General features: G+C 45.1%; 2 protein-coding genes across 2 annotated transcripts in view; one reads left to right on the top strand and one right to left on the bottom strand.

Annotated features, from left to right (window-relative positions):
* The window catches only part of slc8a1a (solute carrier family 8 member 1a), a 20,963-nt gene extending 17,417 nt beyond the window's left edge, over positions 1-3,546 (top strand). The window contains exon 10 of the mRNA XM_074685170.1: positions 19-3,546. Within this exon, the coding sequence (XP_074541271.1) occupies positions 19-395 (377 nt within the window). The 3' untranslated portion in view covers positions 396-3,546. The remainder of the gene's footprint in view (positions 1-18) is intronic.
* Positions 3,471-18,408, bottom strand: LOC141801871 (phosphofurin acidic cluster sorting protein 1-like). Its single transcript, XM_074685182.1, has 24 exons — positions 18,152-18,408; positions 14,852-14,939; positions 14,651-14,740; positions 14,444-14,569; positions 13,856-14,018; positions 12,636-12,727; positions 12,411-12,494; positions 12,269-12,328; positions 11,048-11,199; positions 10,404-10,482; positions 10,171-10,248; positions 9,887-9,975; positions 9,467-9,599; positions 9,188-9,292; positions 8,998-9,098; positions 8,445-8,599; positions 8,254-8,364; positions 7,221-7,323; positions 6,954-6,996; positions 6,798-6,843; positions 6,605-6,695; positions 6,318-6,520; positions 6,125-6,235; positions 3,471-6,032 (listed from the first exon to the last, which is right to left on the bottom strand). Exons 1-24 carry the CDS (start codon positions 18,319-18,321, stop codon positions 5,920-5,922), a joined length of 2,586 nt encoding a protein of 861 aa, XP_074541283.1. The 5' UTR covers positions 18,322-18,408; the 3' UTR covers positions 3,471-5,919.

Here is an 18,408-nt window from a genome sequence, read left to right as displayed (position 1 = left end):
TTTTTCTCTCTCTGTCAGACACCTTCGCCAGTAAGGTGGCCGCCATCCAGGATCAATATGCCGACGCCTCCATTGGTAACGTAACAGGAAGTAACGCTGTAAACGTCTTCCTGGGCATCGGTGTGGCCTGGTCCATTGCCGCCATTTACCACTGGTCCAAGGGTCAGGAGTTCAGGGTGGACCCAGGCACGCTGGCCTTCTCCGTCACGCTCTTCACCATCTTTGCCTTTATCTGCATCGCCGTCCTCATCTACCGGCGCCGACCCGAGATCGGCGGAGAACTGGGTGGACCCAGAATCCCCAAAATCCTGACCACCTGCCTGTTCTTCAGTCTGTGGCTGATGTACATTGTGTTCTCCTCTCTGGAGGCCTACTGCCACATACAGGGCTTCTAAAGGTCCAGGTTTGACGGGTCCCAAAGGGTCTCACAGGGTCCAACAGGGACTGGATTTCTAAAGGTTCCTGTTTCATCTGTCAGATTTATGTCAGTTGTGTTTTTGTCTGAAGAATTTGAGGAGATCTAAAAGTGAATCAGATCCAAAACAGTGGACTGGTTTGTAAACGTTTGGAGGACTCTGCTGGGTCCCTGGTTTTGTATGACCCTGATAGATTTGTTCACATGATGGTTCTTCTAATTTCTCTAAAAAGCTGTATATAACTGTAATGGGTTTCTGGAGACCCCTAATGTTCTGCAAAGAGGTCCCCCTCAAAGTTTGAAAGGTCACTGCTTAATGAGAGTCTAAAGAGGTTTTTAAGGATCTGAGACGATCGCAGTTTTCAAAGGACGTCCTTCCAACGTCACTTTTGTACGTCTAAATTTAAACAAGTAAAACTTTCTTTGTTTCAACTTGCTGTTTCCATTCTGAAATGCTGATGTGTTTTCCTGTAGAGGTTAATTTTCCTGTAGCTTCATTTGGCTCAGCAGCATCTTTGAAGTGTAAATGAGTAACGCCTTTGTCTGTATTTACAGTTACAATCCGCTGCTGAGAAATTCACACGAGGCTTCAGGAAAATGAACAGGAACAGTCTGACGCCTTCAGAAACTGGACTACAGTTAGACACAGGAACAGGAAGTAGGATCAAAACAATAAGAATGAATGAAATGGCTGCAGTGGTATCAGTAGTGACAGTAGCTCACTTCATTTGGACCTGGCTTTGGAGCCGGAGGGATGTCGGGCAAAGTCCTGGTGCTGACAAAGATAAAATAAGTTTAGATTTGACGTCGAAAATTTCTTCAGATGTCTGAACAGGATGTTAGATTTTTCTGTTACGTCTTTATTTCTACAGTTTCTCTGACCACTTCAACCACACCACACAGCTCTCAGGCTGCGACTCAGGCCAACTGAATGCTGTAGAATAAATAAGCTATCTTTCGCTAGCATGAGCTAACGGGCTGTCTCTCTGAGGCTGAAGAAGTTTCACATCCCTCGGCTCCCTTCACACAGGGACAGATGAATTTTAAAGGTCCCATATTATACAACTTTTCAACAAGTTCAAATAGGTCTCAGAGGTCCCAGGACAGTCAATTTAGAGTTTTTTGCCTTAAAATCCAGTTATTTCCTGGACTTCAGCCACTCTGTAAATCCCCTCTCCTGAGCGCTCCTGAGAACAAGCTGTTTCTGTGGGTGTAGCTCTAAATGATAACGAGCTGCCCTGTCCAAGCCTCCTTCACAACTTCCTTGGACGAGGGTGTGGCTTTCGCTGCGGTACCATGCTGCAGTGTTTACACAGAGTGCGTCGATATGGCTCGTAGAAGTCATACCAGTTTGATCCAGAGTCTGACCCAGAAGGAGAGGCGCCTGAAGAAATCCAAAGTCTACGCCTGCAGCAGGACGTTTCTGAGTGGTTAGTAGCTGCTGCAGTTACCATCAGGTAAATAATGCTAACGTTAGCAGCTTGGTGCTAACCAGAGTTATATGACCATACCGAGCAGAAAGAACTGTGTCCAGCCTGGACTGTTAGTTTTTCTAGACAGTACCATGAGGGACGTCTATCAACAAACTAAACTGCAGCAGTAACACACACATTAGAGGTGCGTTAGCTACCCTGTAGCACAACATTAGCTCCACCGGGGGCTACCACGACAAGTAGTCACATCCGTCCAAACAAAAGACAACATTATGTAAATAAAGCTAGCTTCACGTGAAATATGTGTCCATATATCTTCTCTTTAAAGTCTCCTGATATTATTTACTCATGTGTGTTAACATAGGGTAAGGAAACTAAGTTACAAACCGTAACTTACGTTAGCTGCCATGCTAAAACCACATTCATCAGGCTATGGCTCTAGGTAGAGCAGTTGGACAGTTGGTACAGATCCATGCTTCAGCTTCAGGTTCATGGTGAATCCTGCTTTGTTCTGGCCCTCGTTGAGAAAGCAGTCCAAAGGGAAATGGTGAGAACACTCATACAACATTTTAGGAGTTGTTGTGGGTGCATCTCCATCAAAAATAAAATGAATCCACTGAGTCTTCAAAACCTCATGTGATGGAGTTAAAAAAAAGACTTCTGTGCTCTTTTGTGCAGCCAACAACAGAGCAACCGCCGTGCTTTGCTTGTACCTTCGTGGATTTATTTGACCGAAGCAGCCAAGGTGAAAAACGCGCTGTACAGAAGGGGCAGGACAAGGGGCGGGCCTGGAGGAGTTACTTTTTTAGGATCATGATGTCATGCAGGGCAGATCTCAACTCAAACTTTGTCTGGAGCAAACAAGAGAAGGAGACAATGGAGTTTTCTCATATCAGGGTGTTTGTAGACAGGCTGGGGACGCATATCACTGTTACACAACCAGTCTAAAGGGAGGTTTGCATAAGATGGGACCTTTAACATCCTAAAGTCAGAGCCACGTTCACCTGTCTGGTTGAGTCAGTATTTCCCCGACAGGCTTCAGAGACAGATGGATGACGTCACATCAATAACCATGATCATAATACACTACATCTGTGTCTCAGCCTTCAAAATAAAAGCACAAGTCATCATAAATACCAACTTTATGGTTTGATCTGTTGAGAGATGTCAAAGTAAGGTTGGCAGTGACGGACTCTTGACGACAGTCTGTAAAACGATCTGATTGGTTCATGTGATTTTTAAGTGTTCAGACTGTTGATTTGTTTTTGGTTCTTTGTTTATTTTCTGTAAAACATCTTTGCCCACGAGTTCCTGAAGGACTTCACTCAGGAACAGAAACCCCCGGGACTTCTCTCTCCGGTGACCTCAAGGACTACCTCCTTGACCTAGTCTAGACTGTTTTTGAAGAGGAGGAAAACCTGCTCTGAGTTTGTTGCTAGTTTTTCAGAGGATCTGAGACTTTACCTGCTGCTGCAGACGAAACATAACCTGTGTGTGTGTGTGAGAGAGAGAGAGAGACAGTGTGTGTGTGAGCACATACATAACCTCAAAGAACACTGAGAAGAAGAGGCACCTGTCGTGATGCTCCGCGATCTGATTGGTTGTTTGGCAGCAGCTGCAGATGAACCGGTGGATGCTGATTGGACGATGTGGAACGTAACCAGGAAGCAGTGTGTCTTTAAATATTAAAGTGAGTGAAGTGTGTCAGTGTGTGGATTCATTCGTTGTGATACTCTTCTCTGATTGGTCGGTTTCTGTGGCGACATTAACCTCACAGAGCTCAGAGTCCGAACGTTCAGTTTATTGATTCAAACACTCAGAGTCTCAACTTGTGGTACAAACTGCTCACTGCTTTAAAGGGTCGGAGCGGTGTGCAGCAGTGAGCACACACACACACACACACACACACACACACACACACACACACACACACACACACACACACACACACCACAGGAAACACACACACCTCGGGAGCTGATCATGACAGAGTTCCTCAAAGCTGGAGCTGTTTGAATCCCTGCCTGGCTCAGGTTGGTCCCAGAGCGAGAGCTTTATGCAACAGAGGAGGAGGATTCTTAACCACACACACATTTGTAAAGCAGGTATCAGGTTAAAAACTCATCTTCCTCTTTAAAGTCTTTGTTAGGACTCTCTGTTGACTACAGTGCCCCCTGTGGTCAAAGTCGGTAGTGTTTTCCCAATACAAAGACTCAGTCTAGCCCCGTTTCCACCAAGTAGTTCAGTTCAGTTCCTCTCGGTTCCTTTGACTAAAACCAGGATAGGTCCCCCAATCACAGACCCGTACCGTCCCACTTTTTGGTTCCCTTCTGTTAGGGCGCCAGACACAGCAATCTGACTCCAGAAGGTGGCGCTAGAAACACTGCAGTCTGTTGATTGGTCGAAGGTTGATCGGTACCTTGTTCTTTTATTAACCAGACTGAAAAGTCTTCTGTCGATTCTTTATTTACAGGGTGGGCCAGAAAGATTTACCCATCGTATATCTCTATTTTGTTGCTTAGCTTTTGTCCTAGAAACTTGAAAAATTTGAATAGTTTCTTTTAAAAGGCATAGCTTTTGATGTACCTGAGTTCATTTGTTTACTCCTGATGATTGTGGAGTACAACATCGAAGGGTAAGCGCAACCAGATTGTGGCCTTGAAGGAGGCTGGACTGGCAACAATGCAGATCATGAAAAAGGTGAATGTTTGTCGTAAGACTGTCTACAACGTCATGAAACGATACAAGGAGACTGGAAATACCACCAGCAGCAGCCAATCCCTGGAAGAAAATGTTTAGTCTGGACCAAAAGGGTTGTTGAGACGGTGAGGAAGAGAATCCAAAGGAATCCTCGCAGGAGCAAAGGAAGTGAACATCTCAAGAACTTCACTGAGAAGAATCCTCAAACAGGATCTCAGACTAAAGGCAATAAAAATAAAACACAGACAACTGATTTCAGCTGCTTCTAAGACAAAACGTCCTGACAGGGGGGGAAATGATGCTGCAGCTGGCTCAAAGTCTCCTCTGGTCTTCATTCAGGAGGATGTGAAAGTGAACAGCCAGGTGTACCTTCAAATGTTTGAAGAAAAAGTGTTGCCTTGGTGTACCGATGTGTTTGGAAACCAGTTTGTCTTCACACAGGATGGTGCAAGCAGCACTTTCCTGGCTTCTGGGACGAGAACATGTGGCCACCATCAAGTGCGGACTTCAATCCAATGGACTTTGGGATCTGGTCTATCCTGGAGAGGGAGGTCTGAAGAGTATCTCACAGCAGTGTCACCGCTTTGAAGACAGCTCTGATGAAGTCGTGGTCAAAACTTGATGCAGAGACAGTGCGGCGCTCATGCCAGGCAGTGCCAGGTCGTCTCCAGGCTATGATGAAGGCAAAGGGCGGCCATATTGAGATGTTTGTTAAGTTTGTCTGCAAGTATTTTTGGATAGTGCAGAAAAAACAATGGGTAAATTTTTCTGGCCCACCCTGTACGTGACAGGATGTCATATCTGTCTTCTGCACACACAGACACTGACAAGTGCACTCCATGTCGCTGACAGTCAGGAAAAATACTGTCACAACCACAACAAGACATGCAGTTTAAAAAATCCCATGCCATCTTGGTTTCTGACCCAAGCGTACGCGGCCCGGGGCCTTGCTCCCCCTGGAATGGCTATGTATGCAGTGACGTGGCTACAACTTTACCGATGGAAAACTAAACTGGTTCCTTGAAGACTGTGATCAGAGCTAACTGAGCGCTGAATTGGTGGAAAGGGGGTAAAAGAGACTCGAACAGAAAGCTCTCTCTCTTTGGTTGGAGGACGTCTAACAGTCAGCTGACTCGGGCAGGTTTGGCAGCAGCTCCACATGATTAAAAACCGTTTCACAGACTCTTAGTTATCAACAGGAATGAGTAATAAAATGATCATTACAGTTCAGACTGACACTATTTACAGTCATCAACGTCCACAGCAGCGATCATACCAACGACCACAGAACTTACAGTACACGGGGGAGTATTTCTACTCCGACAGGGTGAGTGAAAAAGGGAAAAGGGAGGAGGAGGAGGAGAAAGAAGTTCAGGGTTTGTTGTAGCTGAAGATCCCCACAGGAAAGTGTTTAACGTGCGTGGGCCACTGAGCCGCCAGCTGGAAAAACTTCACGTCGTTCCACTCCACGCCGTCTATGGAGACTGAAAACAGCACCAAGACATGTGGACGTTAAAGCGCCATCTTCAGGTCAACACATGTATCAGCAGCAGTGTGTGTGTGTGTGTGTGTGTACCTCTCAGTGTGTGTTGGTGCTTGGAGGTGCAGATCAAGCGGCTGATCCCTTCGATCACCTGACTCCTGGACTCCGCCTCCCTCTCCTTCGTCTTCTTACTGAGAAACATAACTGACAAACACATCTTCATCATTATCATCCTCTTTGTCCTCCTCTTCATCATTATCATCCTCCTCCTCCTCCTTTTCCTCACCTTTCTTGTTCTTCTCCTTCGTCACCACGGTCATGCTCATCATCTCTCCCCCGCTGATCCTGGACACCTGCAGACACCTGAAGTTACTCTTCAGCGTGTTCTTCACCCCGGCCTCCTTCCTCCTCTCTCCTCCTCCTCCTCCTCCTCCTCCGCTCTGGCTGCTCCAGTAGTCCACCTGCAGACCCATCACCTCTGTGGGGCAGCTGCTCACAGAGGACGGACGGGTTAGGCTCCAGATCTGAGAGGAGGGGGCTTTTATTTTGAAGGACACCATGATAAGGACGTACCTGATTGAGGGGGAGGGTGGGGGGGTGGAGGTGATGCTGATTGGTCCAGACTGGGAGGGCGGGGATCCCAGGATGATGTCATCAGAGTCAACTGTGGATGGGAACAGGTGTGATGAGGGAAGAATAACAGGTTTCAGGTTATCTGTGAGGGGGGAGGGGCAGATGAAGGGGGGGACAGGTGAGTCTGATTTACCTGAGGTGGACAGGAAGTTCTGCTCCACGATGCCGACCTTCACCAGCTGAGAGCAGGAGGAGAAAACAAACAATACAGATCTGATCAGAAACTCTGTGCTGCAGTTCCCTGAGTGTCCACCAGGGTGTGTGTGTGTGTGTGTCAGTGAGGTCTCACCCCGATGAAAGGAACAAACTTCTGACAGGAGTCGTCTTCAGGGCTGAAACAGGAGAGCAGTCCAGGTTAAAGGACTCATACAGTGTTGTGTGTGTGTGTGTCTGTGTGTGTGTGTGTGTGTGTGTGTGTGTGTGTGTGTGTGTGTGTGTGTAGTAGGAGCACAGTAAAACAGTTTCTGGTCTCATGAAGGATTTGATCTTGTGCTAGATCCTCCTGATGGTCTACTGGTCTTTCCTTGGGCCAGGTCCTGGTTCAGATGATGAGTACCTCTTGTGTTTGCAGGTGAGCATGGCCTCTGAGATGGGACACAGGTGAGACACAGCAGCTCCACTCAGGTACTGAGACACCCGCCCTGCTACACCCACAGGATCTGGAAACACACACACACACACACACACACACACACACACACACACACACACACACACACACACAAACACACACACACACACACACACACACACACACACACACACACACACACACACACACACCATATGTGTTATGGAGAGTAATAAAATGTGTAAAAGTATGTGTGTTGCTGATTGTGTTACAAAGTGTATCAAATAGTGTGTTACAGAGTGTGTTATAGAGTGTTAGAGTTTGTGTAACAGTGTTTGTGTTAAAGTGTGTAAGTACAAGTGTGTGTTATAGTGTGTGTAAGTTACAGTATGTGTTACAGTGTGTGTGTGTGTGTGTGTGTGTGTGTTACAGTGTGTGTTACAGTGTTTGTGTTACAGTGTGTGTAAGTTTTAGTGTGTGTTACAGTGTGTGTAAGTTACAGTATGCATTACAGTGATTGTGTTTGTTACACTGTGTTTAAATAACAGTGTGTGTTACAGAGTGTGTGTAACAGTGCATGTGTTACAGTGTGTGTTAGTAACAGTGTGTGTTACAGTGTGTGTTAGTTACAGTCTCTGTGTGTTACAATGTGTGTTAGTTACAGTGTGTTACTTACAGTGTGTCTGTGTAACAGTGTGTGTTAGTTACAGTGTTGGTTAGTTAAGTGTGTGTTATAGAGTGTGTGTCACAGTGTGTGTTACAGTGTGTGTGTTACAGTGTGTGGTAGTTACAGTGTGTGCTACAGAGTGTGTTACATTGTGTGTAAGTTACAGTGTGTGTTAGAGAGTGTGTGTTACAGTACGTTACAGTGTGTGTTACAGTGTTCATTACAATGTGTGTAAGTTAGAGTGTGTGTGTTACAGTGTGTGTTAGTCACAGTGTGTGTGTTACAGTGTTGTGTGTGTTACAGTGTGTGTGTTACAGTGTGTTAAATCAGACGTGCGCAGTGTGAGCGTACCCAGAGGAGGCGGCTCCACGCGGGCGAACAGCTCCCTCCAGCCGGCGTCCAGGAACAGGCTGTTGAATTTTCCGTCCAGGGCAGCCAGGTACTTGGCCAGTGGGTGGAGTCCTGATCATATACACAAGAGCATCATGGGAATGTTCATGTTCGGCTCTGAAGTGTGTGTGTTTCTGTGTGTGTGTGCGTACCAATAGGGATGATGAGGAAGCGGAGGTAGTTCAACCAATCAGGCGTCTTGCTGGCCAGTTGCTCAACGAAACAGCTGAGGACAGTGCTGAGGTAGCTCTGGTCCCCGCCCACCGCCACCTTCACAGTGGGCGGAGTCTGAGAGTTACAGTTACAGCTGAAAGAGAGCGAGGATGATCGGGTCAGGTTCTGAGGTGGTTCTCACCTCAACAGACTTTAGAGACCACAAACAGGCTGACAGGAAGCTGATTCAGACTGAGGTCAGGATTGGCCGGTCTATAACCAAAACCAGCAGACGAGAACTCTGAAAAGGTGTTCTCTGGATGGGGTTTGGTTTGACCATCTGTCTGATTCATTCCACACACGGAGCTACAGAGCCCCCGTGAGGCCATGAAGAGAAAAACTTTTATATTTACTTCATTTTAAATCCACCATTTTCACCTTTACCTGAGTTTGACTCAAACTGAGCATGCTCAGTGTCATCAGGAGGCTCACAGGCTGTACACAGCTGCATTTGTGTGTGTATTTGTGTGTGTATGTGTGTGTGTCTCTTACAATCTCTGGATGCGGCTCAGGATGGCGCTGAAGGCGGCCTGAACATCAGCTGACGACACGGTGCACACGATTGGCTGATCAAACAGGAGCTCCGACAGGTACTGTGGGGGGGACAAGTCATTCAGTTTTATCTTCAGGTAAGGAACACACACACACACACACACACGCACACACACGCACACACACACACCTGTCCCTGCCAGTCTGTGGTGTTGATTAGGATGATTGAATCGGGGATCTGGTCGTCAGAGAACAGGATGTGGTTCAGCTGATCCAGGACAGACTTCCTTGCAACCTGGAGAAGCAAACACACACACACACACACACACACACACACACACACACACACACACACACACACACACACACACACACACATCAGTACCTAAATGACCTTTAAAGTGTCTTTAGCTCCCACATCACGTTACAGATCATGGTCCTACCTGAGGACGGGGTCAGTCGGTCTCACCTGTGGAGGGGGGATCCTGTAGTCGTAGGACGTCTCACTGTCCACGCTGCTGGTCCTGTCTGTGCCTCGAGAGTTCTGTCTGTCCTTCATGGAGCCGCTCCAGTGGTGCCGGGACAGCTGACTTCCTGTTTTACTGCACAGAGACACACACACCTGAGACACACACACCTGCTGAACTTTTGACCACTCAGTGTTATGATGTTGTTATCACAGGAAAACCCGTTTATGTTTCAGCCTCGAGAAGTGTTTTGGTTCCTGTTTGTGGTCTGAGTCATATCGACCAATCAGGAGTCAGCAGGAGTTCTAGAACTCTGAGATTAAGGACGGAACTCTGCTGTGTTTGTGTGTGTGTGTGTGTGTGTGTGTGTGTGTGTGTGTGTGTGTGTGTGTGTGTGTGTGTGTGTGTGTGTGTGTGTGTACCTCGGTGAAATGTGTGTCTGAGACTCTGTTTTGCAGAGTTTTGCAGCCGGGCCCGCATCTGTTCCCATGGCGACGTCTTCCTCCACTTCCTGTAGAGAACACAGTCAAAGTGTGTGTTTGTGTGTGTGACTTGTTTACGTGTTTGCAGGGACAGTGTTTCAGTCTAACAGTCACACAGCGAGGACTTGTCTTCTTGTGGGGACCTGAATGTGTGATAAGAGAAATAGAGGCGTGGTCCAGTCTAAAGGGAAGTAGGTGGAGTCTAGAGTCAGGTTTAGTCTCACCCCGGGGCCTGCCTCCTCTCCTCTGGATTCGTCTGGGACATGGGGGCCCTGACCTCCAGGAGACAGCAGCTCTGAGGCCTGAGGATAAAAACAGAGAGCTTTCACAGCGTGGCCTGTAGGGGGCAGAAGAACAGTTAGCTCGCCCCACGCTGCTTTCAGTCAGTAAGTGTTGGCGTATCATAGGTGGATGCTTTACAGACAGATGTCACTGAGTGTGTGCTGCTCTCACTCACAGCTGCAGGTTGTTCTCTCTGATGGCTCTGACTGTCCTCGCTCCTGACCTCAGGCTGAGAGCTCTCATCAAAGAACGGCCTGAAAGATTCACAGCACAGATAGACAGACGCACAGACGTGAAGCCTTCGTGATGGTAGCTGAGTGAGCAGGGATGGACAGCTACGTTTCATTCAAAGACGCTAAATGAGTGATTCTCAATGATGGCGACATAACAACCCAAAAAATCAGCAGGATCTTTCGACTATTTCATTTTCTTCCAAAATATGCCACGTTTCTTGTTGAAATCAGGGAATAGATTTTGATTTGTTTGTTTTCATTTTGAAAAGGATAAAATAAAAAAATGAACTGTTTTTCAATGTTTTGTTTTGTGATTCAAAACTGAATATCAATTGAACGAGTGATACACAGGTTTTATACAAATATTACAGTTTATCAAAAGTATCAAAGGGAAAAACATGATTTTAAAGATCAGCTGAAAAAAGAAGTTATACCAACTTTTTGTTAGAAAACAACCTCACCAGGTCATCACGACTCAACAGAACTACCCTTTAAATAAAGACTCTATTAAATGTCACCTTATGTGTGTGTGTGTGTGTGTTTGTGTGTGTGTGTGTGTGTGTGTGTGTGTGTGTGTGTGTCTGACCTGAGCTTCGGTTTGGGCGTGCTCACAATGCTGTCATTGTCTTCCAGCTCGGGGCCGCTGTCGCTCTGGTTGTAAACCTCCAGACTGTCGTAGAGCAGGTCCAGGTCCTCCTCCACCTCCTGACTCTGACCCACCCGCTCTGAGTCCAGAACCTGCAGGACACCAGATCAACAGTAGGGGGCGACAGAGAAGATCTAAAGTCATCACATGTTGTATCCAGATAATACTACTTCATGCTAAGCTACGCTAACAAAGAGCAGTTTCATGTTTACTGTTTGGATTAAAATGTTTTATGTTAGCTGGTGTGTAATCCTGTCTTTCCCTCTAGTGGAGTCGCCCCCTGCTGGACATCACACTCAGTACAACAACAGAGTGATAGCAGAAGATCAAAGGAAGTGTTTGTGATCAACACAATGGAATAAGATAAAAAAAAATAGAATGAGATCAAAAGAATAAAATGAATTCAAAAAATGAATTCAGATTGAAAGAATAGAATAAGATCAAAAGAATAGAATGAAATCAAAAGAAACAGAATCAGATCAATAGAATAGAATTAGATGAAAAAAATAGAATTAGATCAGAGGAAAAGAATGAGAAACAGAATCAGATCAACAGAATAGAATCAGATCAAAGAAAAAGAATGAAATCGAAAGAATAAAATGAGATCAAAAAATAAATTCAGATTGAAAGACTAAATCAGATCAAAAGAATAGAATCAGATCACAAAGATAGAATCAGATCAAAAGAGTAGAATCAGATTGAAGGAATAGAATAAGAAATAATCAGATCAACAAAATAGAATCAGATCCAAGAAATAGAATCAGATCAAAGGAATAGAATGAGATCAAAATAATAGAAGGAGATCAAAAGAATAGAATGAGATCAATAGAATAAAATTAGATGAAAAAAATAGAATCAGATCTGAGGAACAGAATGAGAAACAGAATCAGATCAATATAATATAATCAGATCAAAGAAATAGAATGAGATCAAAAGAATAGAATCAGATCAAAAGAATAGAATCAGATCAAAAGAATAGAATCAGATCAAAAGAATAGAATCAGATCAAAAGAATAGAATCAGATCAATAGAATAGAATCAGTTCAAAAGAATAGAATCAGATCAATAGAATAGAATGAGAAACAGAATCAGATCAAAGAAACAGAATCAGATCAAAGAAACAGAATCAGATCAGTAAAACTTAAAGCAAATGTTTCAAACCTCGTCTGTGACTTTGAATCTTCTCAGCAGAGCAACAAATTTCTGTTTGAAGTTTGGTTGCTGAAAACAGGAAACAGAAGTGAGATCACAGAGTCTCATCTCCCCCTTACACTTCCTCACATCATAACCTGATTCCTCTCACCTGAGTCAGAGAAGTTGCTCGGATCATTTTCCTGTGAGACTTCTTCGTCTTCCTCTGAACATCTTCATCATCATCATACATGTCCTGAGAACAAGAAGCGACAGATGGTACAGAAACAAAGAGACAGGTAAAAAGCTGTGTAAGGCTGAAAGATGCTAAGGACGCTGAGCGGTCGAGTCTGTCAGCAGGACAGGTAAGAAGATGTTTGCTGAGCGGTCTGCTCACCTGATGCTGGACCGCGTCATCACTTCCTTCCTGTTCAGAGGAGAAACTGTCTTCATCGTCCTCGGAGTAGTTCTCCATGTCAGGAGAGCGATCTGTAATACACACACACACACATTAGCAACATCAACACACACAATGGACACACATAAAATCCCTCAGTGAAATAATCTTAAACCATTTCTAAAACAATTCAAAATAATTTAAATTTATCTGAAATAATTTCAATAAAATTAAATGATCTGAAATTGTGAAATGTTCTGAAACAAAATCAAGATTCTTATATTATCTTAAATTATCTGGTTTGTCGAAGAAGATTCAAAATATTCTGAATTGATCTTAAAGGATTTGAATTTATAACGGGAGATGATTATGTCAAATAATCTGAAAATCTACAATAATCTGAAAGAATCTTAAATTTTGACGAGTTCCCTTAAATAATTAAAAAAATGTAAAAAAAAATCTCAAAATTTCTTAATTTTCTTTTTAAAAAATCAAAATTAAGAAAAAATAATTTTAAAAAAATCTTAATTTTTCTGAAATAATCTCTACTGGTATAATTTGAATTTTTAAAAAATTCCCATAAATGATTTTCAGTAATTACAAGAAAAAAATGTGGGATGCTTGTATGAGTTTTAGATAATCCCCAAATATCCAAGTTATCTAAAATAATTTTTAAAAATGTGTATTAAATGATGTAATCTGAATTTTTTTTTAATTCTCTGAAATATTTTAAGAAAAAAAAAACCAAACACTAATCTCGAAAAAAATCAATAATCTCCTAATATCTGAGGTATCTTAAATAATCTAAAAAATATGTATACTCAGAGATAAATGTGTTAAATACTCAGTCTTTTAGGATTATTTCCAATCATGACTATTAAAAATGATCCCAAATTATCGTCAATAATCTAAAATATTATAAACTGTTCTCCGATTATTTTTAATAATCTTCATCTGGAATAATCTGAAACAATCTGAAATGATGGGAGATAACCGGGAGATTATTTAGTTTGAGGTCGTTTTTAAGATAAGTTTCCTATTACCTCTCAGGTGTGTGTGTGTGTGTGTGTGTGTGTGTGTATCATGTAGTTCTGTGTCTCCTTGTTGTCAGAGCTCTGAGGTGGCAGCAGGATGAGCGAGCTGTTCGAGGCGCTCGTGTGCGCTTTGTTTCCGTCTGTAACGAGCACCTGGCTCTGAAGGTCAGGTCTTTGTTGGTCTACCTGAGGCCTTGGTCTTGTTGCCATGGTGAGCGCTTGTGTCCTCCTGCTCGATTGGCTGGCTGGAGAGAGAGAGGACACTGAGCTCGGCTGCACGCAGCGAGGCATCCTTCAGGTTGCTATGGAGACCAAGGATGTGGGCTCTGTCTGTCGGATGCTGCAGCACCTGAGACGGGACACACACACACACACACACACACACACACACACACACACACACACACACACACACACACACAGGTCCACCCACTCAGAGATGCTTCTGTTGTCAGTGTCTCTTTTTGTTCACATTGATTTTTTTTTCTCTGTGTTTGTGTGTGTGTGTGTGTGTGTGTGTGTGTGTGTGTGTGTGTGTGTGTGTGTGTGTGTGTGTGTGCATCAGCAGCAGGAACATAAACCAGCTTAACGACACACAGAAATCTGCATGAGGAGCAGCTAACAGTCTGCTAACAAACTCACACTGACTCTTGATTGGTTGAAACTGTGACCAATCAGGAGTCAGTGTGACTTCCTGTTTACAGTGAAGCTGAGACTCACTGAGATGAACCATGTTAAACCTGTTTGTGATGACAGTGTGTGCTGCGTCTGTACCTCGGCCATGTTGATGACCCCGACAGCCAGAGTCTTGTAGCCCAGGATGGTCCGGTTCTTGTAGCGCTTCCTCCTCTGCAGCATCACGTGGAGCCGGTTCACGTCCCGCTTCAGGAAGTGGGGGTACTGAGAGAGGACAGGGGCAGGGTTTAGAGTCTAGTCCTGTCCCATGAAGTCTCACAACATGATGAAAGACCTGGAGCTTACCTGCAGGGAGAAGGTGAGCTCCAGGTCTGTTTCCATCAGACCGTCTGGAGGAAGGAGGTACTCGTTGGACCTCAGAGTCCGCTTTGAACCCTGGGAGACATGAAGACAGTGGAGACAGGAACAGGATCAGAGGACTGGCTCACTGCTGGAGACAGACTCTAGTGGACACTCAGGAAAGTGCAGGTGATCGGACGTGTGTACCTGGATCTTTACAGCGATGACGACGGAGCTGAGCTCTCGATCCAGTTCCCTCAGGACCATCAGCCTCTTCAGGGTCAGACTGCACAGCCTGTGGACAGGAAACACACTGAGGGTGAGTTCAGACCCACAGAGCTCCTACAGCTCATGAAACAGCCTCACTTAAAGGGCTCATAGCGCCCCCTAGCTGCTCTGGTTCAGACTCAGAACCTTCAGGTTTATTTAAAGGTTTCCTGTATTTTATTTTGAAAATCTCGTCTCTGTGGGGGTCAGGAGGGAAAGAGCTGTTTCCGAGCCTCCTGATTGGTCGCTCAGCTGTTACATCTTTGATCATGTGATTTCACCTTGCTGACCTGCTCCTCTTGAGATCTCATTACTGGAGGATCAGGCTGTGACTCGCCCACTCTGACTTCCTGTCTACTGACATAGTGCTAATGCTAATGCTAACCCTAACACCTGCTAATGCCTGTTAACCTGGTGCACGTGCCCTCTCTCTTTCAAGCTGCACCTGATTCTTGGGGCGTAAAGCAGTTTGTGATGTTTGTAAGACGTGCAGTGGTCTCAGAGCGGCTCCCTGTGGGACACCACCAGACTCCAACATAAAGACTTTATAGAGAAAACAGACGTATGATTCTCTCTGAACAGCGTCTCCTCTCTGCTACGGGCTCTGACAGGTTGTTTCCCGAGTCATTAAGAGGATTAACTCGTTAACCTTACGTGGTCGCACAGTCTCCATGGCAACAGACGGAGGAAGGGAGGGGCCGTGAGTTTGCTCTCTGAGATGTTATCTTTAAATACGGGCGTTTGAGCTTCTGTGCTAATCAGTGCTAAGGCTAATTCAGGCCAGGTCGCAGCTCCCCCTGAGCTCCCTAAGCATTGTGGGAGTTGTAGTTCCTCTGTCCCCATTCTGCTCTGTTTCAAGACCAAACGATCATCGCTAAATGTTTAATGTCAGAGAGACCCGGTATCTTTAAACTCAAGTACTTTTTATTTACTTTAGGGTTTGAATGATCCATCAGATAAATAATCTGAGACTTTTAAGTTCAGAGGAAGATTTTATAGCGATGTGACTCAGGGGACAGGAGTTGTTGGTCTACCTCTTCCGGGGTTGATTAACTTCATTAGACTTTGATTTTTGATGTTTTTGGGGTTTTTTTAATGGCCCAAAATATTCTAGATCAGAGGTCTTCAACAGGGGGTCAGACAGCCCCTAGGGGGTCCGTGGAAGTACTGCAGGGAGTCCATGACATTTTCAGTTAATTAGGCAAATTTTTGTGTTTTCAAATTAGTTCCCAAATATTCGATTAGGTTGATTTCCACTTTAAAGGTCCCATATTATGCAAAAATCACTTTATTAAGTCTTTAAGTGAAATTTGTGGGTCTTTGGCTTTCCTCCCAGCCCACAAAATGTGATATTTAATGACCAAACCTGTACTTAGTAGAGCTTGTTAATGTAAAATCCTGACCTAAAACGAGTTGTTTGGATTTTGGGGATTTGCTGACGTCAGCGATTCCCTTTTTTGACCAATCAGGAGCAAGTCTGATTGGTCCACCGGAGCAGATACCCCCGAACCCCCTCCCCGCCCACTCCTCTCCCCAGGAGGAGAATGCCAAAGTTGAAGAGCCATCACTGCTCTGTTTTTGGCAGTAAACAGCCACATAGCTCCATGCTCAAGCTTCCCATCTCAGAAGAAGACAGACTAAGTGTCTAGAGTTCATTTATCAAGGAAATGTTCCAGCTACACTCAGTGAAACTGCGCATGTGTGTGCTAGTCACTTCACGGCCGACTGCTTTTCCAACTTTGGACAGTCCAACAGAGGGCTAGCCAATAGACTGGTCCTGAATCCAGGCGCATTACCAACCATCCACCAACAAACCTGGGACTCTGGAAATGTGAGTATTTTAAATGCTGTGTGCTGTGGAGCAGATGTAAGAGCTTTTCCTTAGCGTCCCCCATGTCTCTGTGTTAGCTTCAGGATGCTAACTTTAGCTGCGGTTAGCCTGTTGTTTTAGCCTGTAATGTTACAGTAAATGAGCTTCTCTGTTTTCTAAACATTGTGCACTCGGAGCTCATGGCGCCGCTCTCAGTGACGTGGAAGAGCGGGGCGGTATCAGCGGTGGCTCATTTACATATGAAGGCCACGCCCACTAAATCAGAGCGTTCTGAACAGAGGGGCTATGAGAGCCTGGAAACAATGCTGCTGTGCTTGATTTATTGGCTTTTTGGACCAAAACATGTTACTACCATTTCATGAAGACATCAATGATCCATATTAAACTGCAGGAAAGGAGCAGGATATGGGACCTATGAAGTCTTTGAACACACACTGCTGGTACCTCGCAAATATTTAAAATGGAAATATTAACATTTGAACCTGTGTATTATCTGAATAGCTATATATAGGGGGTCCCTGCTCCATCTCTTCATCGTTAAAGGGGGCCTTGGTCTAAAGAGCCCTGCTCCAGAGCCCATATTTTTGCTTCTATTAAAACTAACAGTATACCCCTGTACCATGACACCCGGGGGCTAAATGTGCACGTCTTCTGTAGCATAAGATCTGGACCAGCTGTGAGTAGCCTCAACAGATCAAGGGTGTCCCATCAAAACCACCAGTGGTGAAGACACAGGGACCATGACACCAATCTGCTCCCAGTGACTGATCTCTGATTTAGCTACATCTCCATAGGACACACATTTTCCTCTTTCAGGCCTGGCCTCCACCAAAAACCTGCTCCCTCTCTGCTGCTGAAGTTTTATTTATTTATTTATTTATTTATATATCTTTTTTTTTTTTTTTTTTTTAAACGCGTCTGTTTCTGACACTGCAGCTAATAACACTTCAGCATCAGTCTCATGTTTGTAGGGAAAGATTGCTGCTTTCTTTAGCCTGACAGATATGAATCCAGGAGAAGGGCCTGACATAACTGACAGGAGTGGTTGTAATAAAATATATCAGGCTGATCAAAAACTGATTGATCTGTTGGTATCGATTCTGATCAGCTCATCAGTGATCACATCTGTCCAGAGTTTCCTCTCCTGAGCCTCTGAGCAGCAGCAGCAGCAGCTGGTGAGAGGATCTCCAGGTCTGAACAGGCTCATAATAATAATAATAATAATAATAATAATAATAATAATAATAATAATAATAATAATAGTGATCCGGGCTGGGTGATGTAACAGTCACGCTGCTCTCCTCACGATGTCCCCGGAATAAACACTCCGTCTCAGGGAGTTTCGTGTTGGAGCTCCGGGATCACAGCGGGCAGCTCTGCCTCCTCTCCCCGGACATTAATCCTCTTACCTGGGCACGCAGCTCGGAGAGGACCGGTCGATCTCCCAGGTCGCGAACAGGTTCATCGGCACCGGGACGCGGTCGTCCTGCTCCCCAGCAGCCCCGGAACCCGCGGTGAGGTCCGGGTCCAGAGGGAGAGCGCCTCCCCGGACTCCTGCTCGGTCTGTAGCCGCCGCCATCGTCGCCTCTCCGCGGGGTACAGGTCTGTGTGATCCCGGCTGATGATCCTCAGGAGCGGCTGTGAGGAGAGAAGGAGCGGGGCGGGG

The sequence above is a fragment of the Halichoeres trimaculatus genome, unplaced genomic scaffold (genome assembly GCF_033239565.1).
Source record: "Halichoeres trimaculatus isolate MK-OKI-2021-1 unplaced genomic scaffold, fHalTri1.1 fHalTri1_scaffold_2, whole genome shotgun sequence".
Classification (NCBI taxonomy): Eukaryota; Metazoa; Chordata; class Actinopteri; order Labriformes; family Labridae; genus Halichoeres; species Halichoeres trimaculatus.
This window is presented reverse-complemented; position numbering and strand designations above follow the sequence as displayed.

What these genes read in the sequence shown, in the direction of transcription:
- LOC141801871 (XM_074685182.1), bottom strand. Translation starts at nt 18,321, where the DNA reads ATGGCGGCGGCTACAGACCGAGCAGGAGTCCGGGGAGGCGCTCTCCCT. An exon ending in CAACAAGACCAAGGCCTCAG is followed by an intron (nt 12,728 to 13,855) that starts GTAGACCAACAA and finishes TGTGTATTACAG; the next exon opens with ATCGCTCTCCTGACATGGAG. An exon ending in GATTCAAAGTCACAGACGAG is followed by an intron (nt 11,200 to 12,268) that starts GTTTGAAACATT and finishes GGTGTCCTGCAG; the next exon opens with GTTCTGGACTCAGAGCGGGT.